The sequence below is a fragment of the Protopterus annectens genome, chromosome 10.part0 (genome assembly GCF_019279795.1).
Source record: "Protopterus annectens isolate FY-2018-M chromosome 10.part0, PAN1.0, whole genome shotgun sequence".
Classification (NCBI taxonomy): domain Eukaryota; kingdom Metazoa; phylum Chordata; order Ceratodontiformes; family Protopteridae; genus Protopterus; species Protopterus annectens.
The window spans coordinates 573,564,327-573,591,758 of record NC_056744.1 but is presented as its reverse complement, the minus strand read 5'-3'; the positions used below and the strand labels follow the sequence as shown (position 1 = coordinate 573,591,758).

Sequence of the window (27,432 nt, the reverse complement as noted above, 5' to 3'; positions counted from 1 at the left end):
ACCGGATAAAGGTGGAGGAGTGGTTATTATGACCAATACTGACTACTCAATGCAGATGCAGAACATTCTAAACGATTCCAGCACATATGAGTTAGCCTCTAAATTTGATGTCCAGAAGGCTTATACCAAAATAGACTGGATGCTTTATGAGTTGCTATGTGAAGGAATCATAGATGCTGAGGAATATAAATATCTATTGGTAGAACATCCAGTCATACCCACTCTTTTTGGCATACCCAAAATTCACAAAAACATAGCCAATCCACCTTTTAGACCGATAGTTGCAGCTAGACGATCTAAAACTGAACCACTAGCCTCATACATAGACATTGCGATCAAGGATACTTTGGAAAGATTGCCTCACAAACTAAAAGATTCATGGCATTGCTTGGACTACCTTAGAATTTTGACCAACGAAGACTTGGGGGAATTCTTGTTGGTAACTGTTGATGTCATCAATTTATTTTCAGTGATTCCCCATGATTTTGGTCTCGACTGGTTCAGCAAGAGCCTGGATAAACACACTAATTTGCACCGGACCAAGAAGGGTTTGTTGGTTGATCTGATGCAAATAGTGTTGGAGAACAACTACGTTGGTTTTGAAGATGAATATTATAGGCAGTCCACTGGGGTTGCCATAGGCGCTAAATGTGCACCCATTTACGCCAACCTTGTTTTAGCAGAATGGGAAGATCAGTTTGTATTGACATCTGAATACAAGGCTAAGATGCCTATTTATTTAAGATTCTTGGACGACATTCTGTTCTTTTGGAAAGGCACACTTGATGAATTGGATGAATTCATTCTATACCTGAACAACACGACTACATTTCTAAAATTTACACACAAGGTTGACAAGAATAGTATTGACTATCTGGATTTACAATTGTATATTAAAAAAGGCAAATTAGAATCCAGACTGTATAGAAAGAAAACTTATAGTAACTCATTTCTACATTATAAGAGTTGTTACCCTGCCTATGTCAAGAGGAATGTAGTCAAGGGCCAGATGATCAGGTTGTTTCGTATCATCAGTGAGGATGACATTTTTTCAGTAGAACTAGACATATTGAAGGATCTATTTGTCCAAAGAAACTACCCGACTGACATACTTTTGACGCTTCAACACGAAATATTTAGAAGAAGGTCTACTGACTTTGTTCCCATCTTACATGACACACACAGGTTGTGTGACAAAGTTACCAACTACAAAGAAGTACCTGATAGGAGAGACATGCCAACAGGAATGGTACTACAACATAATGTGTTAGCACTTGAAGTTAAGGAAGTCATTCATGGTGCTTGGGAATATCTTATTCCTGCAGATTTACACAATATACTAGGTAAAAGTCCCCCTTTTATTAACAGTAGAGGCTTGAATTTGAAAGAATTACTAGAGAGGACCCCTAGATCTTTTGGTCAAAAAATTGCCAAAATGGCCAAATGTGGTAACTGCAAGGCTTGTAAATTTATTAACGATGGTTCCTGTGTTTGTCTAGGTAGTTTTAAGAGAACTTTGAAGAGCCCTGGTTACTGTAATTGTAATACGAGCATGGTTATTTATGCTGCTACCTGTTTATCTTGCCCAGTGTTCTACATAGGAATGACTACTAGGAAGTTAACACAGAGAATATTAGAACATTATAGGGATATAAAGAACAAGAAAACCACTAATTCATTATTTGTACACACGAACCACTGTCCAAATTTTTAAAAGTTTATTTTCTTTGTCATCGACAGGCTTTACACAAAGGAGTTTGGGGGAGACTACAAAACTGTGTTGGAGAGAAGGGAATGTCTCTGGCAATTGAGAATGGATGCTAGCAATGCCCCTGGTATCAATGAGGCATTGTCTTTGGCATGTATTTTAAGACATAAGGCAGCCTGTATATAACACACATTTTTGTTATTTTTAAATACTGTAACAGACATGTATTTTTTGTTTCATAAGGAACGTCACTATTGCACATGTTGGCTCCTGATTTACTTCATTTATTGTCATTTTTTTACTTTATTTACTTTATTTTTTAGTAATCATTTACAGGGATTTTATTAAATAATATACTGTTTTGTGGGAGTTCAAGGCCTGGTGAACAAGCATCTAAATTGGATTGTCAATTAATTAGCCACTTTTCTGTTTCACTACCTGTGTTTAATTATGCACTAATTGACAGTGTATTTAAAGTTTGTTTTGAATGAAGTTAACTGACTCTGAAGATGCCCATGAGGGTGAAAGCGCTTAGTCAGTAACGGTTGCTGCATACACATTTTTATTTTTATTTTTGGACAATAAAGGTTCTGTGATTTTATCTGGTTTGTTGCCTTTGGTGCCTTTCTGTTTACCAGTATTTTACTATTAGTGGTATGAATTATAGCCTGGTAATGCAGGGGTGTTCTCTGGAGCCTTGAACCAGGTCTCAGTCACTGCACAGATGTGGATATTCTCCATCTTAAGGAGTGCCTCGAGTGAGTGCATTTTGAAGTTTAGATTTCTAGCACTGAACAGCATTACCCTCAGATTAAGCTTGTTTGTACCTGCTATGGTGGTGAGTTTGACATCTGAACCTTGCCTAAAAAGGCACTACAGGGGTGGCAGCAGCCTTAGCCAGTATCCGGAATCCCAGGGGTGACAGGTGCAGGCCATCTCTGGCAAAGCATTGTGGTTTGTCAATCATGTCGTCCCAGGCAGACAGATACTGGATCCCCTTAGAATGACACCAGAAGCTTAGCCAATTGTTGAAGTCAATCATTTTGCCCTTGTACTGTGGTATTATTAGGGGCAATGGCAGGATGCTACTCAGGGCTAGGGTCATACCTGCCTGGACTACATGATTCGAGAGCTCCTCCATGTCTCTCTTCAGTTAGTCCAGGGAGGTATGGCTCAGGTCATTCACTCCAACATGGACAATAACAGAGTCATATTTGTAGTTGTTGTGGAGTGACCTGAGTGCGTGCGTTACATGGTGGATCCTGGTACCTGACAGGCAGCTGACAGTAACTTTCTCCTTGTTTAGCCTGGTGAGAAGGATGTCAGTGTGCCTGACATCCTAATAAGAAAATTAAAGCAAGTTACTTGTTTAAGTTAAAAAAAAGGTGTATTTACTACCAATACCATTTGCCCTTCTACACCACAGAATTTGTAGCCCCCAGGGACTGGTTTATTGTCTGTACTGCTCATCTACTCTACTAAAGAGAAACAGTGATAAAGCTACCCAAAGCTATTATAGGTTTCACTTCTTCCCCAACTCATCTGCAGTACTGCATTATCTATCTGCTAACCAGATTCTCATGTCCTCCAGCAAAGTGATAAGGGCTTGTTCCCTCTGATGGGGATGTATACTCCTTCCTCCTCCTGCTTTGAGTTTCTTTCCTAGAATAATGTATTGGCTCTGATTTAAACCTAGTATGAACACAGGTGCTTGTCCTGCACAACAAATGCCCAACCCTTGGACAACCACACTTTTGAAACCTGATGTCTAAAAGTAAGGGTTGGCTCTATTTTTCTTTTCTTGTTAAGTCTTTTAATACTCCCTGAAATGCTTCACGTCAATGCACCAGGATATATAAAATAGTGTTCTGCCAGTTACTTTGCTATTTTATTATTTTACTACATTAGTACTTTATATTACTCAGATGTCTGCCTAACTGACCTCCAGTACCCGGATACTACACCAACATAGATAAAAAAGATGTGTGAAACCAAAACAGTAATATTGGGAGGATTTTTTTTTTCATCTTACTTAATTTTTTCAGCCTTTCTATGAGTTTGTAAAAACTTCTCTTTTATCTAGGGATGTCAAAAGTGAAAAAAAATCCTCTCTGTTAGATTTCTCTTAAGTAATATGGCAAGCATTAAGAACAGGTCCCAGCTTTGAGAGCAAATAAAAAAGTTTGCACTCCAGCATCTAAATGGGAGAGTGACAGCATTAGGGATCAGCAATCTCAAAAACACCTATTAACTACATTTCAGAACAATCAGATGGTTCCATAGTCTTGATTTTTTAGGAAAACTCTTATGGTCTTGTTTTACATTAATTTTTAGGTTCCCTATTATGAGAGCGAAAGTCCGCTTAAGCGAATCCATAAACGTCGACATGTATTGCGCGAACTGGCATTACAGCGAACGTCCAAAACTGCGAATTTGGAAATGTCGAATTACCATGGTTGACCCATCTGTGGTATAGCTCCATAAGGTAACTGTGCGATAGTTACGGACCTTAGGGTTAGGGTGTGGGTTAAGGTAAGTGCATAGATAGTTAATGTATGTAACATTTAGTGTAGGGTTAGGAGTAGGGTTTTGGTAAATGTATGCATGTGGATTATTTATTTTGTTTGTTTATATTTTCATAGGGGAAGTGCACAGCAGTTAGGGTTAGAGAGGAGTTAAGGATAGTGCACAGATAGTTGCGTATGTGGGGTTTAGTGTAGGGTTAGAAGTAGGGTTTTGCTGCTTTACTTTAGGGTTAGAGGTAGGGTTTGGTTAGTGTATGTATTTGGTTTATTTATTTTGTTTGGGTAGGTAGTATGTAGCGGGTGGCGGGGTTGAACGACTATGACAGTTCGAGATTTAAAATTAGTGCATGTATGTGGTTTATTTATTTTGTTTTGGTAGGCAGTATGTAGCAGGTGGTGGGGTTGGCCGACTATGATAGTTCGAGATTTAAAATTTCGCGGTTTAGTGCGTTCAGTATTCTCCCGGTCCACGCAATTCGTGTCAGTGTTTTGGTATTCGCTCAAAAGGAGTTTCGCTCTGGTAATATAGAACCAATTTTTATAATGATTTAATCACCATTACTTTCATAGTAGTACTAGAAGCAGTGTCCTGCTTTTTCTTATGTTCGGCAAATGCTGCTAATTTTTAGTCATCCTTGACAACATCTTTTTGTTAAATGAAGCACAAAAGAGAGTACTGTGCTCTTGATGCAGACTAAACAGTATCTCAAGAAGGGATCTCTTGATGCAGACTAAAGGGTAACTCAAGAAGGGATCTCATCGATACACAAGAGAGCTTACTGAATTTTTCATGACCCATCATTTATTCTTTATCAATTTTCAAAACTGGACTTAAAGGAAAAACTTTTGAATAAGTGTTTTACCAAGACGGCTGAGAACAACAAGATCTAAGCAACACGAAAACATTCTGAAGTTAGTGAAGTGGCCTTTTACTTGAGGCATCAAAAATAAGAATTATATTTACAGAAGAATGGCATATCTATGGGCACTTCCAGTGACCATAGCTATGCCAGTACTGTCATGGCTGCCTGGGAAGAACAGCATATTTTTAATTCTACCTGCTGTCAACATATATATTTCTACCGTAGATTTGCTGATAATTTGTTTATGATATGAAAAGGGACTGATAAAGAGCCTCAAATATTCCATACATATTTAAATACAATTACTCATTTATTAAGATTCAGCATGAAAAAATCAGTTAATGAAATTGAGTTTTTGGATATTTCTATTTTAAAGAATCAAGATGGTTCCTAGGACACCAGGGTATTTAGGAAAGCTTGCCATAGGAATACATATCTGCATCGGCAAAGCATGCATCCTACACACACTTTTAGAAATATTATTAGAAGTCAAGGGATGAGGGCCTCCAAGTTAAATGATAGTGATGAAGGCTTTATCCATGAGTTAAATTCCCTGAAATATAGGTTCAGGGAAACAGGTCATGGATACTACTGTAGACAATATGTTGGAATTATGAACAACAAAAGGAAAACCTTATTTTTCTGAGGGCCCATGGCAGGATGCTAGTAATATTCCACTGATAAGAATGCCCACAGTATATTCGAGTAATGTCAGACAAAATAACAGGGATATTAGAAAAACATTGGCAGATATTAACAATGGATTCTGACATTAAATCAGTAGTTGGAGAGAAACTCCACTTCCTTTTTAAGAATAAAAAATAATTAAAAAGGATGTTATCTTATCCTAAAACTGTTGAAAGGCCCCTAGATGTTGGATGTGTGCATGGAACATTTCCATGCTCTAAATGTAACTACTGTAAGTCCAAAGATTCCTCCAGCAGTTTTAAACATCCAGATACAGGAAAACAATTATTTTAAAAGACACTGGCTGACTGTGACACATGCCATTTAGTGTATTTAGCATACTGTGAGAATTGTCTTTTTATATAGGTAAAACAGATGTTTATGTGATCGTATAACAGAAGATATATACAATATGAATATTGAGTCAACTACAAATGCATTAGCAAGACATGTTATGCAATATGACCCCTCACATAAGTTTTTGGTGATAGAAACCATAAGACATAGTGAGCTTAGGGGTGATATAAGGAATATGTCCGAAACATCTAAGATGAGATGGATCATCCGGATGAGGGCTAATAGAGGGCGTGGCTTGAATAAGAGAGTTTCTATAAAGCCATCCCTGAAAGCCAGGAATTTTTATAAGTAATGTGCACTATTCTTTGAATGAGAGAGTTTTTATAAACCTTGTTTAAAAAGCTACGGATTTTTTATATTGTGTAATGTGTTTCATTTTCGATGAAGTAATATATACTGTGATATCTGCATTGATTTGTTATGATACATAATGCTTGAATGACTTCACCTGCTTTACACATTTGATTGCCAATGTGTTTTTATTGGTGGGTTGGGGTATTTAAGTGGTTGGGTGAAATGGAATGTTGTCTGATGAAGCAGTATTTTTTAACTGCGAAAGCGCTCACAATAAATGTTTTTTAATTCTTTTCATGGTCTGTACTGGGAGCTCTGCCTTGGTTTGGTTCACTCTTTTTGGTGTGTTTGGATACTGTTACATTGCATCAAATGAACCATTTGTCCTGTCCATTATCGTATGTGTTTTACAAAACGAAATATACTTTCAAGTAAGTTTAACCTTCCAAATAGGAGCAATTGCCTCAAACTGACCGCTGCACATCCAATAGGCATTACCTATACTAACGTTCAGGTTAACTATGCTATACTTCATGCTACAACCTGTGTTCCCACTTACAAGATTGCTATCTGTTCTTATTTTTATTTTCCTCCAAGATATAAAAAATGTGCATGTTTTCAGTAAACATTAACTTTTATCCCTAATAAAAAGGTAACTGACTACCATTACATGAAGTACTAAGGATACTGAGGAAGTAACTACTCATACAACAATTTACTTCCCACAGTTTTAAACTTCATTTTCAAAGAACTGCTTCACAATACCCTCTGAAAGTTAATAATATTGCATCTTGTAGATTTCACTCACAACACAATGTTCAGGCCTCTCAAGATTAACTGCCTGCAAAGGCAGACTCCCTTTCTCTAGCTAAAAGCAGATGCTACTGAAAACAAAAGTTACCTTCTTTGCAAATGCAAGAAAGAACTACCATTTTCATGCTTCTCATTATTTTTCAAGCACAGAACAGCCATCTAAAACCCATGCAGGTGTGCCCTGGCAAAGCCTGCCCAGGCCCTGGAAAATAATATCTAACTTGTAGTGTCTTAGTGAAAGTATGAACAGAGGACCAAGTAGTAGCTTTGAGGATGGAACTGGTATCCAGACCCTTGAAAAAAGTACCCGAGGAGGTGACTGCCCTAGTAGAACGTGTCTTTACAGCTGAGGAAAGACATTTGCTTGAAAATAAAAATGAAAGGAAATGGCCTTGGAAATGCAGGAGGAAATGGATGCTTAGAAACAGCCAAACCAAAATCCTGAGATGAAAAGAAACAAAAAGCTGCTCAGATTTGTAAATAACTTTAGTTTTATCCAAATAATAATTGAGCTGTCTATGTAAATCCAAGGTGTGAAGAACCTAAATGGCAGACTGCAGAGATGTAAAAAGGAAGAAAGATGAATAGACTGATAAAGGGACAACTCGCTGACCACCTTGAGCATAAAAGTAGGATTAGTATGAAGAGACACCTTGTCTCTATGAAAAATTAAAAAGGAGAAATGGCAATGAGAACTTGAAGTTCAGACACGCTCTTGGCTGAAGTAAGAGGCAAAAGCAAAACAGTCTTCCAAGTACAATGTTGCAAGGAAGTAGAAGAAGCAGGCCCAAAAGCAGCCTGGTTCACTTTTTCAAGTACAAAGCTGAAGTGCCAAGAAGGACAAATAGGCTTCCTGGGGGGCTTAATATGAAGGACACACTTAAAAATTGCTTGATCTCAAACCTTGAGGCCAGAGAAGGATTCAAGGACAGACAAGCAGAAATTTCTGACAGAGGAACTTTCACTGAAGAATAAGCCAAGCTGTCAGGCAACAGATCACACAAATAAGAGGGAACCAAAAGAGCCTCCATGGATAGAAGATCCTGATGACAAGAGAAGCACTAGACAGAAAATCTTTTCCATTTGGACATATAAAGTTTCCTTGTAGAGGGTTTCCTGGCCTCCTGCAGAACCTGGAGTACGTTCTCAGAAAAGAGGTGTCTGAAAGGGATCAAAGCCCTACCACCCACAGCATCATTTGAAGAGTGGACAAGTGAGGATGGATGCAAGACCCCTTGTCTTGTGTGAGAAGATCCATCCTGTGAGGTAACTTGTGAAATGAGTCACTACTAATATTTTGAGAGTTTTACCTGATCTTGTACAGGACTAGTGGTAACAGATGTGGGATGGAAAGGAATACAGAAACATCCCCCTCCAAGGAAAAGACAAGGCATCCACTTTCGAAGATAGAGGACATTAGACTCTGGAACAGAACAGAGGAAATAGTCTGTTCAGAGGGGAAGCAAAGAGATCTACGTGAGGAATACTTCACCAACTGTCAATGTCCAGGAACACATCTCTGGGAAGCCATCTATTCGTGAGCCTGCTCAAGGTGTTTGCCACTGGATTGTGCACTGAGGGAATAAAAACAGTCTGAAGAATCACTTGATATGGTAGAGATACCACAGAAGTTTCCTCATATGGAGCCTGGCAAGAGGGAGCATGGGAATGGTGGAAGTCATGAACTTGAGAACCCAGAGATGCCAGAGGAGGAAGAAGGCATTGGAAAAAGGCAATCAGAGAGAAAGCCTTGGGGTTAGGCAGAGATGCCAGCATGGGAACTGTCTAAAGTCTTCATCCAAGGAAAATATGATCCTGGGAATGTGTAAGAACTGATTTCTGGAAGTTTGTGGTGAACCCCAGACTCTGTAAAAGGGAAGTAGTAAACTTGTGATCCTGAAGCAAAGTGCTGGGAGAAGGAGGTTGAATGTACAAATCATGTAGACAGGAAAAATCTGAATTCCTCAAAAGCTGCAGAAAAGCAATGATATAAGCAATACATGTGTTGAATATCTTTGGAGCAGTAGAGAGGCCAAATGGCAAAGCAGAGAACTGAAAACATAAGGAAGAGACAGAGAAACGTAAACATTTCTTGAAGCGGGGGTGGATGGGGATGTAAAGGTATGCATTCTTGAGATCCAGAGATACCAGAAAGGCCTGGGAAAGAAGAATATGAATAATATCCAAAAGGAAGGAATCTGGAGAAAAGTGTTCAGCAGGGAAATATGCAGAATTGGTTGACATGCCCTCTTTTTGTGGCAACCAAAACATACTGGAATAAAATCCCTTCCCTATTTGGGAGGGAGGCATGGTTTGAATGATGCTCTGAGCCAAATCAGTGTGCGAACAAACCTCTGGGAAATGAGGAGTTGTTCCACAGGAGGTTTACGAATGCCTGAAAAGTGAACAAGGGACTTCCAAGCCATGAAGTACCCCTGACAGATAATGGACAAAACTCAAGAATCTGAAGTGATCTGAAGCTAATTTGGGAGAGAATGGGAAAGACACAGGGCAAGGGAACTTGACTGAGGCGAGGAGAAAGTAAACTGTCAAACAGAACCAGGTTTGTCCTGGAAACAAGGCTTGTGAGATGTAGGAGTCTCACTAGAATTAGCAGGAGGCACATGCCTAGAACCCTTCTTGCCCTTGAGAGAAGGGCGAGATCAACTACGAAAAGAGGCAGATTTGGAGGGATAATTCTTCAAAAATTAAGGAATAGAAGAAAAAATATATATCTCAGTTCCTCCAAGGTTTTCCCTTGTCCTGGAGAGACTTGAAAAAGTCATCAGAACAGATCCAAAAAGGCTTTTGTTATCCAAATGAGCATCCAAAATTTGGGCCTTAATGTTATCAGCCAAAGCTGAACATGAAGCCAAGAATTATGCCTCATAACTGATCCAAAGGCAGCAGCCCTGGAAGAGGCTTCAGCTGCATCATACCTGCATTTGACTGAATGAAGGGCAACTTGAGAAGTACAGTCCAGCAAGGAAAGGGCCAAAGCCTTCTCCGTAGATTAGGGAGGGTCAAAAACCACCCTAGAAACCTGAGAAAGGACAGCCAAAACATACCTGGTTATGTGAGACTGACAGCTGATGGTCCTATAGGACAAACTGGCAGCAGTGTAAACTTTCTTGTCCAGCTTTTTCATTGCCCTACTATCCTAATCAGAAGGTAACAACCTTTTGGAGGTCAACAACTTGGATGGCTTGTCAGAGGAGACTGACACTACAGAAGGTTCAGCAGATGGGTATTTATAAAGAAACTTGCACTACTCAGGCACTTTGCAGAACTTGCCTGGCTTCGTAAGTGCAGGAGGCTGCGAGTCAGGGACTACAGAAGCTGTTCAGAAGGTATTCAGAATGGCAGCAGAACAGGAGGAACAGCAGTTGGTTTGGGAGACTCCAACTGCAGGAGCTCATAATATCTTTTTTGAATATCAGAGACTTGAGAACAATCCCACTTAAAACAATCCATCATACAGGCAATGGTATCCCCAAAGAAGAGTTCTTCCACAGGTAAGTCTGGACTTATGGAATTTTCCTCCTCTGAGCCTTAGTCCAAGAGTAAAGGGATATGAGAAGACTAAGCCAAGGACTCTGACCCTGAGCCCAGATTCTCATCCGAGGAACCCAAGTCCCTAGGCCTCAAGTGGAGTGGAACACCAGGAAAGAGCAGGAGCAGAGACCCCTTGAGGGTGCTTCAAGGCCATAAAATTATTAAATAAACCCTGAGTAAAATCCTGCCATTCACACTGGGGATCCCTAATAACAGGGGAAATATGCTTTGTTTTCTGTTTATTTTTCTGTGGGACATCCGCTCAAAACACCCTCAGAGGGTCAGACCCCTAACGTGACTTTATAAGGGTAGTAGGAATCTCCTCCCTTACTAAGAACTGACGAATCCTCCTCAGTCCTTCAGATATAATCAGCAGAGGTTCCCCTCAATGTCAGGCAGAGACATCTGAAAAATCTCTAAGTATATGTGAGAAGCCAGATCCATACCAACCTTCGACAGGGTCGTGACAGACCACCAGATGGTCCTCTGGGCTTTCACCAACCTAGAGAGGGAGGTCCAGGGAAGGCTGGACAACAGCCAAATCAAGGTAACTCTTTTGGCTTTCTTGTTGGTAGGAAGCTGCCCCTTGGAATGGCAAGATTTTGCCACAGCACCCTAAGCCAACAATTTAAAACACTGATTTTCCAGGTATATGGACAAGGAGGAGAGATGACTAAGTAAGGTCTTAGGCACAAATGCCTGGCAGACACAGCACTGCTTATGATTGTGGGAAGCACCTAAACAAAACAGACACTGGTTGTGATGGTCTTTATGGGGAAATCTGCCTCCCACACTAACACTTTTTCCTTTTTGGATGACATGAACACAATAACAGCAAAAATAGAAGGAAAAGAAGAAACCCCAATGGGGCACTTCCTGACTGATGTTTTACAATGGCATCTGGACTGGTGACAAAGACGTTCTGAGTATGTGTGGCTGTATGTCACCTTTATGCCATACTCCTTGCGTGGGAACATACATCTGATGTAGGATACCTATAATAACAAAAGGCTTTGATATACTGGCCAGATGATGGGCCATCCTTTGCAGGAGATCCCTTAGGTAAAGAATACTGCAACAGTGACATGGAAGGACATACATCAGTACAAATATTAATAGGAAGAAAAACTGTTTTACTTATATTTACCTCTTCATTCCCTTCAATGCCCTTCTAAACATTAATGATAAAGTAGGGTTGGTGCTTTATAGTTCCAACACCAGTTTACAAACTTCATTAAACTTCTGGTCTTCTATATATATCTAGTGGGATCGATACTTTACATTTCTCCCATTTATTCACAAATTTCACATTGTTTCTATATTTTTCCTGATCAACATGACCTCCCAACAATGGTTCAAGTCCAAGATACTCTTGACTGTTCTTGTCAGCTTCTGAGCTTTCTTCTGTCACTCAATCATTTTTCTTTGGAAGAATGGAAAAGGCTTCATTAGCAAAATCAGTCTCTATAAGGCTTTGTTATTGTCAGCAAACTGAAAAGCACAGTCCCCTACAGCTTACTGGCTCACTCTTTTTTGGCTACACTTCTTGTTTTTATTTCATTCTTAGCCTACTTTATATCCAAAACTATCTTTGATTCTCCAAGTAAAACTATTCTGTGGACAGATATACCTAGCAGCTTGAATGTCACACCTCCTTTTCAACATTCCCTGCTGGAATAAACCTGCTTTTCTTCTGCCCGATGTACAGCAAATAATCATTTTCCACAATCACTCTAGTTTCCCCAATTTTTAATACTTTTCCCTTCTGTCACAGTTCTGTCATGAGCAGCTCTTTATGCTGGTATCATTGTGTCTTTATTAACATATGTCTAAGCTGCTTTCTCATATTTGGAGCACACACATATGATGTGCCCTCTCAATTAAAAATAGCCTGCTGTGGAGGAGCCTATGCCCAGTCACATATTTGTACTTTCATAAAATGAATGCAGTCTCTCCCTTCCAGTTTCTCTCATATGCCAAAAAAACTCAGGTTTTCAACTAGTCTTCTTGAAAAGCCTCACATTCACCTGATGTTTCCTTCATTTCAGCCTCTGATTTTTGCAGTACTACCAGCTCATCTAAAACTCTACATAAAGCTTCTTCTATTTTTTACAGCCTTTTTTCATCTAATTTTATACATTCCTTCAGTATCTCACATATTCTAAACACTTCTGTTTGGTTTATGCTTTCTTCTAAACTACTGGAAGCCATCTCCTGAACTAAAACTGAAACTTAACTGCTTTTTGCTGAATTGCTGCAGAATTCTTCCCAGCTATATTTTTTCTTCTCCTTTTCAGACTGATTTTTATTTCATTTGTTCAGATTTCTTTCTTGATGGCATCCACACAGTGTAATTACCAGTTAGTATCTGAATTTAACACATCCTGACAACTTTTATTGGCTTTTTAACAATTTCTTTGTTTTCACATTGAGAAAGCTCTCATCAACCTCTTACTCACTGTGCAAACATCTTCGAACTCCTTATCTGGTTGCATGGTAAAGTAAATACCAAGTCACTGCAAAAAGCACTGTACATTTCTAATCTGCCCTTCTGCATTCACAAAATAATTTAGGGAACATACATGCTTAACAACAGCACTTAACAAAACAATTAAACAAAGAAGTATTAAACTAGCCAAAGAAAGTAAATAGGGGGACAAATTAACAGGCTGTAAAAGCAAACTTCCCCCTAATAAAAAAGTAAGCTGAAAGAATATCAAACAGTCAGAAAGCCATACTGCAAATGTGACAGAAAAAGTAAGTAAGCTACAGTCCACTTTGACAACATATGGGTATTTCTTAGCTGTTAGCTTGAGTGGATTGACTGAAGATAAGACTGTGCAGTGTAAAATGCTGCTGATTTCTGGTCAAAAGCATCCAAAAGGGAAAGAGGTTAATATATGAAAAAAACCTCCTTTATGACAGGCCTGAAAATATTTTCTTGTCTGCACAGTACTGCTTCCATTACTATCGCCCTTTATGTAAACCTATAATGCACTGATGATAACCTAAAAATAAATTCAGAAATCATCACCACAGTCTCTGGTAGTTTGGCAACTCAGCATAGAAAATTAAGACTATGAACAGTTAACAAGCTTCAGCATATAGTGTTGGATTTTGATTCTCCATTTGCCTACACTGTGACTGAGAAGCTTACTTACCAGACATTGGTCCTGGACCTTCACTGAAAATGGAATTCACTCTATCCAGACAACTTACAGAAGCATTACCATAACAAAAATTCAGTTTTTGATATGTTATACATAGGGATCCACTGGACAGCTGTATTTGGAATTAAACCATAATTGTAATTACTCAAGAAGTTTCACTATTGCAGTCTTCAATTTTGGGAAATTCTGCAGTGTAACTGGCCCATGGACAGCCAGTCTTCCAAAAATCTTTCACCTTAAAGCTTCAACTGATGTCCTACTTCTGGTATCAGGATGTCAGGAGAACAAAGGGTCCACTGGCCGATGCCATCTTTGGATCTTTCTTGCCCCAGCAAATCCAGAGGATAATTCTTACAGCCCTGGAGGACAGTGGACCAGGAGATGAAACCACAGTGGTTGGATCAACCTCCGGGTGCCCACTCCGGAGGGTCCAAAGAGAAGGTCTCACAAAACAGGGGTGCATGCCCTGTTCCAAGAAAAAGGAAGGGATGTGCATTAAATACAGTTGCCACCCCAATATCAAAATAGGGAGACAGAAAGAAACAGGGAAGTTGGTAGGAAATAAGAACTGCAACAGAGAAACTTTTTGAATATATACAACTTGGTAAGTTCCAAATACAACCATACTATGTTCATCATATTATTCACTGTTGCAGTCCTCATTTCTGAGAAGATTCCCAAAAAAAGTGAAAGTGAAGAGATGGGAAGATACTTTAGTTGAAGACTACAGCCCCCAGGAAAGTGGAATAAATCCTGCTCTGGATGCTGACCATGCATTGTATTCTTTTGAGGAAGTCTGGACAGAGGACCAAGTTGTTGCTTCCAAAATAGCTTGGGTAGAAATTCCCCTAAGGTAATTTCTGATGGCAGCCACAGAGGTTCTAGTACAATGGGCTCTAATGCAGCTTGGCACCTACTTCACATGATGCCAGTAACTAAAGGCAATACATTTCTCTAAACACTTGGAGAGGATTTGCCTGTGCACAGGTTTTCCTTCCTTCCCTTTTACATAGCAACATCTAATCATTTTTCTTAATTCCTTTGTAATATACAAATAAAATCTCAACTGTCTATGTATATGCATAGAATGTTGAGTTCTCTCCCCTGTGTTCTGTGGCTTAGAGAAAAAGACTGAAAGCAGAAAAAATGGTTTGATTCAGGAAGATTTTAGTAACCACTTTATATATAAAAAGAAGGGGTTGGTACACAGGGCCAACTCTGTTCTGATGAAATACCAAAGAGGGTACTCTGCTCATTAATGTTCGTAGTTCTGAAATACAGAGGCGACTACTACCAACAACAGTGTGCTCCATGAAAGGAACTGGATAGGATGCAAAGCTGCTGGTTCAAAAGTGGGCAATGTTAGCTTCTCCACCATATAATTCACATCAGTATGGTGGCTCCATTTGTCTTCTAGGAGGCCTAAGGTGAATCACTCCACTCAAAAATTGCTTAATTAAATGTCTGAAATAAACAGGGGCATCCATAAGTAAACAAGCTGAAACAGCAGAAGCATGAACTTTTATGGAAGTGTAAGCTAAGCCATATTTGCAGAGGACTGACAGGCATTCCAGAACCAGTGCCACCTCAGTCTTTCTGGGGTCTATGTCCCTGGAATGGTTCCAGAAGGAACATATTTTCCATTTGGCTTGATACGACTTTCTTGTACTAAACCTCCTAGCATCCTTCATAATATTTTGCATATCTTCTGAGATTTTGCCTGCCTGGGATTATGAAGAGTTCATCCAGGCTGTCAGCCTCAGTGAATCCATGTTCTGAGTTAAGAGAGATACTCACTGCAGTATATCATCACATTCTATTCTTGCCATGTCAACTAGGAGTGGGAGTTAGAGCTGCCTGCAGATCAAAGGTATGACAAGGACAGCATATATAAACAGACCTATCCAATCCAGGGAGAAGTTATCAGTCATCCAGACTTCTGTAGTTGCTGTCTTTGAGCAAAACTATCTCAGCTACCTGCTCAGATGGGAATCAAACAGGTCCTTCTCTTGCATGCTTCACCTATTCATTAGAAAAGGTAATGTGTCTAAGTGAAGCATCTATTCATGTGGGTCTGCACATGTCCTGCTCAGCTTGCCTGCTATCACTTCCTTTACATTTTGGGTAAGGGGGTTACAGGGGTTGGGGCTGAGGAGGGAAATTAATCTGAGTCATGGCTGATCCCTTGGGGATGGTGGTCCTGGTCTTCTCCTTGTGTCTAGCTTGCAACTCATTTTTTGTATTTGCCTGTCTTCTTTTTTCAAGACCTCATAGATTTCTGTCTGGGATTGGAATGGGGGGCCTTGGTAGAAAAGTTCCCACTGTACCTAGGCACAAATGTTTGAAAAATCTGCCTAACATTAGGCTGCTCTATCCTTCTCCTCCTGTTTTTTTTTTATACCTCAAGTGCAGGGGTACCAAACAGGAAAACATAACATAAGAGGTCATTAAGGATCCCTGACTTCACATTGTCTGAAGGAGGGGAGCTTTCAGCCAGGCCACCTGAAGACTGACACTATGGCGCTGATACTGCTTGACACAATGCATCAAAAGCATTATAACTTCAAATTTTGAAATGCTTAGCCACCTGATTGGAAAGATCACAAAGGTCCAGCAACTCCTATTTTAGATCTTTATCTTTAATCCCCTTCACCTTGGCTCTCATCCACTCTAGAAAAGTCTACTGATAAGAGAGAATGTGAAACTGATAGTTCAATTCCGTAAATGCCAGTGTAGTAGCAGTGTACATTTTATGAAATCTGTCCAGAGCTCTGCAGTCTTTCATTTGGGCTATAATTCCTGGCTGGAGTTAAAACGCCTCCCTTTCTGAGAACCAGAGACACCACATCTGGACCAACTAAAGGATTTCTAGTTAGGTACCTGCAGGAAATCAGTCAAGTCTCCTAGAAGCAGGGGTGGGGTGGGGGTGGAATTCAGGCTTCAAAGATGCATTTTTAAAGACAACCTCCTGGATCTCCACCACTGGAGGGAGAGATAGGGCCCTAGGCTCAGGAAGCCCCATGAAAGCCTTATATTTTGTTGGCTGAGTAATCCTTTAAGTCCCACCAAAAGGTTTCTTTCATTTTGTGGCATCTTGTGGTAAGTATCCGTAAAGCAGAAGTGCTCTATCGGAGAAATGCAGGACAGGATGTCTTCAGTGTGTGAAGTCAAGGTCTTGATGGAAATCTGCCCACATATGCTGGCTCATCTGTTTCAGAATCTAAGGAGCTGGTATCAGCCTCTGCATTATCCAACCTTCTCTTTATGTAAGGAATTCCCAACACTGATGGCATGTCTGGTTCAGACCTCTTAGACTTTAGGTAAGACATTAAAGCTTCAGCTAACTGAACCACATTGTCAGAAGTAAAAGTCCAAGCAGGGGGTTGGCTCAAGGCACTACATGGCCTAGGCTGAGCAATTTGGACTGCACCTGTTTAGACCTTGGTGCCTTGTGCATACTGTGCTTACAGGGAGCCACATTTGAAGCCCTGGGTTTCTGGCAAATGACTGAAACCTCAATACATTCTCCAGGAACCTCTTCTCATACAAAACTCCTACAGATCCTTCCCTTCCCTTTCAGTAATCAGAATGTGGGCCTCAGAGATTGAAGACCTGGCAGCCACCAGAGGAATGTCAGAGGTTTTGGTCTGGGAGGACATGCCAGATAATGAAGGCTAAGCCTCAACCACAATAAACTCTGTAGTGAGTGGCTATGACAGTGCCTCTCCTGACACAGAATCTCCAGACCTTGGAAAATGTGAATTATCTGTGATGCCCTCAATTTCCTTTCTCTTCTCTCTTTTTTTGGTAGGTATTAGGGGACAAGCTTTGTGCCTTCTCTGAAGATTGGGTGTCGGGCTGGCAACTCGGCACCATAAAAAATCCACTGCCAATCATTAGCAGACCGGAGTTCCTCTGTGGTGACACCTAACCAGGAAAAGCCGAAAGACATTAGTTTTTAGGGGATAACCTTCCTGAGGCCATGGATGACACCAATGCAGGCCTGTACCATACTTGCACCTTTTTTTTATTATTATTATTATTATTATTATTATTATTATTATTATTATCAGTGAACTCTTGGAAAAGACACTGGCAGTGATAGATTGTCTTCATGGTAAATAATGCGTAGTAGGGACAGGAGTCTATGTCGTGCTCCATCTTGATGCAAAAAAGTTTGAGTGAAAGACATTAAGTGGAATTTGTGCACTAGAAGCTTAAAAGCTATTAACTTTTATGACAGTTTTCTCTGAAATGGAATTGGGTCACATTCATAATTATCAATTCTACATTCAAGAAAAATGAAGGCAAATCCCCAGTGGGATACTTACCTGCCTTCAGAAAAACTGAAAACATCCAACTTTTGAATCACATCCGGTAACAAGATGTGAATGCTCCTGCACAGCACGAAAGACCTGAAGATGGTATCAGCCAAAGCACCCTTTATACTACTGACATCCTGAAGGCAGAATCAGGGTATAAGCTGAAGCATTAGGAAGGAGAATAGCTTTGGAAGACTAGCCAGCTGTGAGTTACCTACATGGAACAATATCCCAAAAGGGAAGATTCTAACGGTGAATACTACAATGAACTTCTGATAGATATGCTACATCATTCACTACAAACACCTAACTATAAGGGAAAAGAACTGAGAAGGTGAAAAAATACACCTCATCTCTTAAGTTACATCTATACCACCAATGTCACACGTCACGTGAAGACAGAGAAGTGCTGTAGAATAAATTTCACAGGATAAAACTCCTTAGCAGAAGGATGTTTACACTTAAAATAAATAATGAATTACTTTCAAGGATACTAATATTTTGTATTATTTTGTTTTGAGGAATAACATTCAGTACAGTTCCTTTTATGGAACTTAAAAACAGAGAATTTTTATTTTTCTAATTTAAATACCGGACCCAGTTCTTCAGAGGGTTAAACCATACCTCTCAAATGTCCAGATTTTTCACATTATATCCAGGATTTTGCCTCATACTTTGGTGTGTTCCTCGTAAAATTTGTGGTTTTCTGGCAAATCTCTGGGATAATATGAGGACTGAAGTTACAAAATAACGGCATACATTTGAGTTTCAGACTTGAAATCCTTCAGAAAATGTATGTTAAAACAAACCCTGTTACGCTAGCAAAATTCTAAGTTTAAAAGACCAATATTTAATGTCTGTCCCTATTTTGTGTCCTAGGTCCTCCATTTTGTTAAGCTTTGTCCACATTTCTTCAAAGGTATGGGTAACAAAGTATCAGTTATTTTAATTTAAGACGCAATCAAAATTCCAAATCTGAAATTCAAAAATAAACTACAAAGCTACAGAAAGAAAACTGTATGCATCTCTGTCTCTGCAAATAAAAGTATTTTATTTAACAAGTTATCACACATTTCTTCTCTTCTTTACAGCAGAATTTTTTTACATCTTAGTAATATGTCATACCTATTCCAGTGTGCTACTAGAGCATATTCGTGTAGTTCAGAATTCTGAGCTCCCTTCTTTGCATCGCTGCTTGTGGCTGTTTTCGATATCCTAAGAGGTTTCATGCCATAAATGCCAGCATGATCAATCATGTAGTTATACAGCTGGTGAGCAGTGATCATGTTTGTTGTCAAATTCAGTGTGCCTGAAATATACAAGAATACATCTTTTTTAAACAACCATTAGCGACACAGGACAGTTAAAAATCTTGTCAACAAATGGTGAAATGTGCTTGGACTACACAGTCTGTTTGTTTGACTGGCCAACAGACTTGCCGTGATTTCAGCAATGAATGCAGTTTACCTTTCATTACTCTACATTCTTCTGGATCCTATCTCAGAAAAACAAATTTCCCTTCTACTCTTTTCGCTTCAGCTAAGTAACTTTTCTAAGCCACTTAGAATCTCCGTTGCCTACCCATATACTTTGCGACTCCTTTTCCTTCTCTCTGATTGTCTTTATACCCACTACAGTAACTTTATTCATTGTATTATCAACAAATTCATATGCATATTTTAACCGTATTTCCCCCATCTACCGGCTATCAACCCTCCCTTAATGGACACCAATTAACTCCCTAGTGGCAGGCAGTCCTTGGATCCACTGGAGTGAGAGATGGTTGGTGGGGCATCATACAGGCAGACACTGGGGTTGCTTCTACCCTCTCTAGCATCTGAACTACAAGGCCAATTGTTTTTTTTTTTTTTTTGTAATGCATGGCCTGACTCCCTCCCCTGATGGTGATTTGAGCATATGCTTGTCTGCAAGGACCACTTACACCTTTCTGTCTGCACATGCATGCTTTTCCACATGTGCCAAGGGTTACATACACTGGTTAGGGCAGTTAAGCCCAAGTCGTCCCTGCACAATTTAATAAGTCTTCATCATTCTCCAAAACAAAAATATATAATCAATAAAACAAAAGGTTTATAGGCACAAACTTAATCTTCTCAAGTAAATGTAAATCCCCAGTAAGCAGACAGCTTTGAGATTACATTTGCAAGCAATGAAGATTTTTTTTCTGACTAAAGATGCAAAATCTTTGTTTACTATTATTCTCCATAATGTTAGCCTGGAATAGGCAGCCAGTACATTGTTGGGGGGATGACAAGTACAGTGTAAGGGTGGTGAGAGAAATCATGGAATGCAGACAAAATGTATTACATAATAACTTCTTTTTGTTTAAATAAAATTACCAGTAGAGTAGGGATGTAGTTATAGGAGCCACCATGTCCGAGTCTGTTACCCTAATAATGCATTACTGGGAGTTGATTATTTTTCGCAAATCTTTACTGTTTACAAATGTCTCCTTTTATTCACAATATCTTTTTCAGTTGGATGAAGGGGAAAGACTTATCTTTTTTTTAAACAGTTTCTTAAACATTTTATTTTATTTATTTATTTTTCCTTTTTTGACTGGACTAGTCCCACTAGGCTCGTAGCCTCTTTTCAGGGGAGATCCAAGGTGGCATTTATACTACTAGGGGAAATTTGACCACGGCATTGGGGGACTTTCCCTCCTCTTCGGTGTAGGGGGACACGTTAGTGTGTGGTACATCTGCCATCCTATAGGGGGACACGTTAGTGTGTGGTACATCTGCCATCCTGTTTCCAATCTACGTGTGAAGACAGCCCGGAGAAACAGGGGGAAACACGGAAACCAGCAAGAAGGTAATAGTTGAAAAAGAAAAAGAAGCTTGGGATGATGACAGTTAAAATGAGAGTAAGCAATCTGATAATGGAGAATTCTGCAGTACCGGAGAAGGAGGAAGTGAGGCGACAGAGTGAAATGGTGAATGGTCAACAGGAAGATACAGAGGTGAATTTTCAAAGAAGACTGTTTGCTGGAGATTCAAAGAGTCAGCGGGAGTACATAATTATGACCGTCCAGTCCGGAAGGTTGCAGGATGATTATCTTTAAGACTTGATCAATCACAGTGAGCCAGAAAGTGAGACAGCGGAGTTCTGGGGAGAAATAATGGAAAAGATACAAGGAGAGGAGATGATGGAAGGAACAGCAGGAAAAGAATCATACGTATAGAAGGTGAAGGAAGGAAGAAAACCGAAGAATAGAAGGAGATGAAGAGAAAGTATACAGTGAGAATAAGTACCAAGAAAGAGAAAGGAATTGAAAGGTATGAAATGTGGGACTCTGCGATTGCTCCCTTGGGCATTTCACCTACAGAGATAAGAGTATTTATTCTTATAAAGAGAGATACTTTCTGTGAAATAATTTTTGAAACTGGACAAGCTATGGAAATTTTTTTAGCTAAATATGAAAACAGAAAGAATACCATTCCCTGGTCAGATTATGTAATACAGACATTTCATAGAGAAAAGAAAAAGAGAATATTAATACAATTTAGAACTGAAGTTGAATTCAAAGACTTGAAAGAACAATTATTGACAATATGTAAAAATGTTTTAGATACAACAAAGATATATGATGAAAGAGGCTTGTGGACTGGTGGATGGGAATGTGGGGTTATATTAAATATGCAGAACGATAATATTATACACATTCCAAGTATAATAAATGTATGTGGCAATAGAGGTTATGTTAAACATAGAAATCAGCCCAAAACTTGTTACTTCTGTGGCAGAGACAATCATTTAATAAGCAAATGTGACAAAAGAAAATGTTTCATAGGTGGTAAATCAGGACATGATGCAAAGAATTGTGATATGATGCACAAAAAATATGGTAAGATAGGGCAGGCTTGGTTAGAATGTGAAAAAGACATACTATCTGTAGAAACAGAAAAAACACAAGTCAGTACAATTAGCAGATAGTAATCATGAACAAAAAAAAAAAACAAAGTGATGTACAAGAAAACAAAGACATTACAATATATACAAAAGAAAAACAGAAAGAAAAAGAGCAGAATTAAATGATACAAGTGAGGAGGATTATACGAATTGGAAGGTTGTAAGAGGAAAAAAGAATTGTATAGCAAAAAAGGTGAAAGAACGGAAAAGAAAGTTTAAGAGTGTATTAACAAGAGAGAGAGAAAAAGGCATTGGATGAAAAATGTTAACACTATTCCATTCAAAAGCTGAAAATCTTACCTTTGAATGTAAATAACATGAAAAATATAACAAGAAGGTTAAGGCTGGGTATTTTAGAATGGTGTGCAACATTACATGCTCATAAAATTATATTAGGGGACATAAGGCTACTGATAGAAAAGGAAAGGCTACAAACAGAAAAATTATAGGATGGACCAATTGTATGGAATATGGGGAAAGATGTATGTTCAGGTATATGTATACTATGTCAAGAAAATTTTAAAATGTATGGGAATTGTGGGAACAATACATACAAGGAAGGAATGAGGTCTAAAAGGGGGCAGGACTTAAATGAGCTATGTAATATTTGAGTGAGAAGGATTGGGTAGATTATAAGTGATGTATAATGTTTGCAGCTGGGAGTGTTATCAGTATGGTTTTGTGATGTAAAATGCTTGCAACTAGGATTGTGTCAGTGTGGTTTGTTTTTAGTTATATAAATGTATGATAGCCTATGTAGTAAGTGATGGTTTAATAAAGATGTTTCTTGTTTAAAAAAGGCAGGAATTGAATAATTTATGTAACACTGCTTACGTTATATGATATATAGTAATATATGTGAAGTATAATGTTTATGTTAATATAGTTTGATTACTTTTATATGAATGCAAACTTGCCTATGTCACAAGTAGCAATTCAATAAAGATGTCTGGAAAAAAAAGAAAATATTAAAATATTAGATGTTACTACAGTGGAACTAGGAAGGATAACAATATTAGATATGAGATGGAATACAAATGTATGCAGGGTAATCACTATATATGCTTATGTGACAAAAAAGCAGCGAGAGACAATGTTTAAAAAAATCCTAGATTATGTTAGCGTGGATATGGATATTATAATGGTAGGAGACTTAAACTGCAATTTAAGAACAAGCAAAAAGAGTAATAGTGAAGTTAAACTTATATATGGAATAATGAGAAGTGGTAAGATATACACATGGGAAAACAAGCAGTGGACCTATAAAGGAAATTACATTAAGACTGAAATTGATTGTTTCTTATATCCAATAGCTTAAAAATTATACAGAAAGGGACTAAGAAATCAGGATTTTCTGACCATATAGCCATATGATTGAAGATACATGAGAAAGAAGAATACATAAAAATAGATAACAAAATTGAAAGATTAAATGAAAGAGATTTAAAACAACATGATAGGAAAGAAATAAATTATGGAAACACCATACAGCTATGAGAGGTTTTTATGAAAACTGAAAGAGTTTATGGATACGTTTTACAGAAAAGTATAAGAAATGTTTCTTGGAAGAGTAAATGATTAAAAGGAATAAAGAAAACATGGATTATAAAATATTAAGTCAAGCTATATTTATATTTAGAGAACTATTACAAGATAAATATATTTTTTATGAAAAAGAACTATATGACACAAATCAAAAAAGATAAATGGTTCGTTATACAAAGATATTGTTTACAAGAGAAAATAAGTAGCAGCATTGCATTTAAATAAACTAATGAAAAAAGAAAAGAATAAGGCAATTGAGAAATGAAGAAGAAAACAAAGTAACAACACAAGAAGGAACAGGTAAGATAATTAGAGGTTATACATTACAATCTTTTGTTAAAAAATAAATAGGTAGAAATCAAATATATGAACTTAAATTGACTGAAACTGACAATGAAGCATCGGAACAAATTATAACAATGAAAGAGTTAAATAAAATACTACAAGAAATTGGTGTAGATACAGGACTAGATGGTATTGAATATCATATGTATACAAATATAGAGAATTGGCAGAAACATACATTTACAGGGGTTTCAGATAAATGGTTAGAATTAGGAATGACAGAGAAGGAATTATGCATGGGTGCTATAATATTCGTATGGAAAAAGGGAGAAAAAGATTACATAAAGAATTGAAAACCAATAATACTAAACGATAGATTATAAAATATTTATGAGAATTATAACAAAGAGATTAAAAAATAAAATAGATAAACTACTTAAACAAACAGTATTTGGTAGAAAGGGAAGGCAAGACATATTATGGTTAATAAAAGTGATAACAGATATTACAAATAAGAAAACAGAGGCAAAGATTATGATAGGAGACTTAAGTAAGGCTTTTGACAAAATACAACATGAACCATTATGGGATATTCCAAAAGAGTACAATATAAGTAAGAAAATAATACAAGTAATCAAGTCACTGTATGAAAGAAATAATGTTAAATTAAATGTGAACGGATGGATAAGTGAAGAAATGAGAATGTGGAATAAGATAGGTATGTCCAATTAGTAGCATTATATTTGCATTAGTTACAAATACAGTAGTGACAATGATCAATTATATGATATATAAAAAAAAGTTATGTACTCACCATAACGATCCATGCGAGTTGTTCCATCTCACCTTCATTCTTCACTGATGGGTTCGGAGCTGATTCTCGGCTCCGACATGACCGACTAGCAAGCTCAAAGTTCTCCAGTAGCACGAGACCCAATCACTTATCCCACAATGCACTGCTGGAATTACCTCAGATCTTGTTTGCTGCGTACCATGTAAACGTACAATAATTATTCTGCCTAGGAATGAAGACACATTGAAAAACCAGGATGAAGACAGTCTCCAGGTCAACTGCCAGCCAGGAGGGGGAAGAAGGGAGGGACGTGAGAATGAAAGTGAGATGTAACAACTCACATGGAACATTATGGTGAGTACATAACTTCTTTATGTCAAGTTGTTCAATCTCGCCATTCATTCTTCACTGATGGGTAGCATCCCTAGCACCCAGATCTTGGGTGGCTCACGGAAGTACACTCTTTAGAACTGTAGAACCAAATGAAGCCCTGTCCCTGGAGGCCTTATCCACTTTGTAATGAGTTATAAAAGTGTGAGGTTTAGACCATGTGGCTGCTGCACAGATCTTGTCCAAAGGTAATTTGGCTTGAAAGGCTGAAGAGGTAGAAACTGTTCTGGTTGAATGAGGCTTCACCTTACTAGACAAGGGCATGTTATTATAAGAATATGTGCAAGTGATACAATCCGACAGACACTTAGACAGGGTTGTTTTGGCAACTGGTTTACATTTCCTGACCTCAGAAAAAGACACAAAAAGCTGATCTGATTTCCTAATGTCTTTTGTTATGTCTAAATAAAATCTAAGTTGTCTGTGAACATCGAGTTTGCGCAACATATATTCCAATTTGTTGGCGTGATTAGGGAAGAAAACGGGCAACTCAATGACTTGATTAATGTTAATCTCAGAACATACTCTATCAGCATGGAACACCATATAAGGGGGCTTGATGGATAGGGCTTGGAGCTCTGACACTTTGCGGGCTGAAGTGATGTCTACTAGGAAAATAGTTTTCCATGATAGAAAATTTAGTTCACAAGATGATGCAGGCTCAAAAGGAGGAAGAAAGATGTGAGATAACATAAAATTCTAATTCCAGGGAGAGTAAGGTGTCTTCACTGAAGGCCTCATGTGAAAAGAACCTTTTAGAAAAGCCTTAGACAATTGCTGAGCCATAATATTCAATCCATTGATCCCTAGATGGAAATTAGATATAGCAGCTAATTGTACTCGCACCGTAGCAGCCACTGCTCCTTTGTTGAAAATTTCTGTCAAGAATTGTAAAATAGAAGACAATGGCACTTGGTAACGGTCAATGTTATGGGAAGAAGCCCAAATGGAAAACATCTTCCACTTACTACGATACAATTTTCTAGTGGAAGATTTATGGGAAGCCAACAAAATTTGACTAGTGTCATGGGAAAGATTATAAAGCCTGGCTATGCGGGGAATTGGAGCAGCCTAGCGGTTAACTTCAGTGTCTGCAATGATGGATAAAGATCCCCTGAAGGATGTGTCAATAAGTCTGGAACTGGGTCCAGAATCCATGGGTCTTCCAGACTGTGATGGTAAAGAAACAGAAACCAAATCTGCCGAGGCCAATGAGGGACTATAAGGATGATTGTCAGTCCCAACGACTTTGCTTTATGTAAGAATCTGGGTATCAGGGGAATTGGTGGAAATGCGTAGAGGAGACCCGAGGGCCAATTGTGGACAAAAGCATCCCTCGGGGAGTGACCTGGCGTGGGAATCAGGGCAAAATAGCTTCTGCATTTGTTGTTGATATGACTGGCAAACAGGTCGCAGGAAGGCTGGCCCCATTTGTGGAAAATCCTGTCCACATTCTCTTGTTTGAAGGACCATTCGTGGGACAATAAAATTGCCCTGCTCAGTCTGTCTGCTAAGACGTTGGATTTGCCAGGGATGTGTGTTGCTAACAGAAAGTGCTGGGATGACATTGCCCACTGCCATACTCTGAAGGCTTCTCGGCAAAGGGGATAAGACTTGGTCCCGCCTTGCATGTTCAGGTACCAGACCACTGACATGTCTGTCTGTATTGCAACTGTCCCTAGAGGAAGAGAGTCCTGAAAGTATTGCAATGCTAGAAGTACTGCTCTCATCTCCAGGACATTGATATGCAGATGTGATTCTTGATCTGTCCATGTGCCTTGGGCAGTCTTTCCCTGAAAAAGTTCCCCCCCCCCCCCTATCACGGAAGCGTCCGTGGTCACAGTGGCAACTAGAGGGGGTAGCATGAAGGGACGTCCTATTGTGACATGAAGAGACGTCAACCACCACTGAAGATCCTTCTTGCGGAAATTCGTTATCAGGATCATGTGACTCATTGGAAGTTCTTGGTAAGACCATTGCGTGAATAGAAGCCATTGAAGGATTCTCATATGCATCCTTGCTAACGGGATTGCCAAGATTGCTGCTGCCATCAATCCTAGTACTTTCAATACCTCTGCAGTTGGTGCTCTGTTCTTTGATGCCAAGGACATGATGTGTTGGTGAAGAATACAAATCCTTTCGGGTGGAAGACGAAGAGTGGTGGTTGATGTGTCTAATTCTGTCCCTATAAA

At 38.8% G+C, this 27,432-nt stretch overlaps 1 protein-coding gene across 2 annotated transcripts in view; it reads right to left on the bottom strand.

The window, feature by feature from the left end:
- Window positions 1-27,432, bottom strand: part of SZT2 (SZT2 subunit of KICSTOR complex) — a 3,556,133-nt gene that overhangs the window by 241,230 nt on the left and 3,287,471 nt on the right. For both annotated transcript variants that reach the window (XM_044085412.1, XM_044085413.1), the window contains one exon: window positions 19,420-19,603. In XM_044085412.1, coding sequence (XP_043941347.1) covers window positions 19,420-19,603 — 184 coding nt within the window. The remainder of the gene's footprint in view (window positions 1-19,419; window positions 19,604-27,432) is intronic.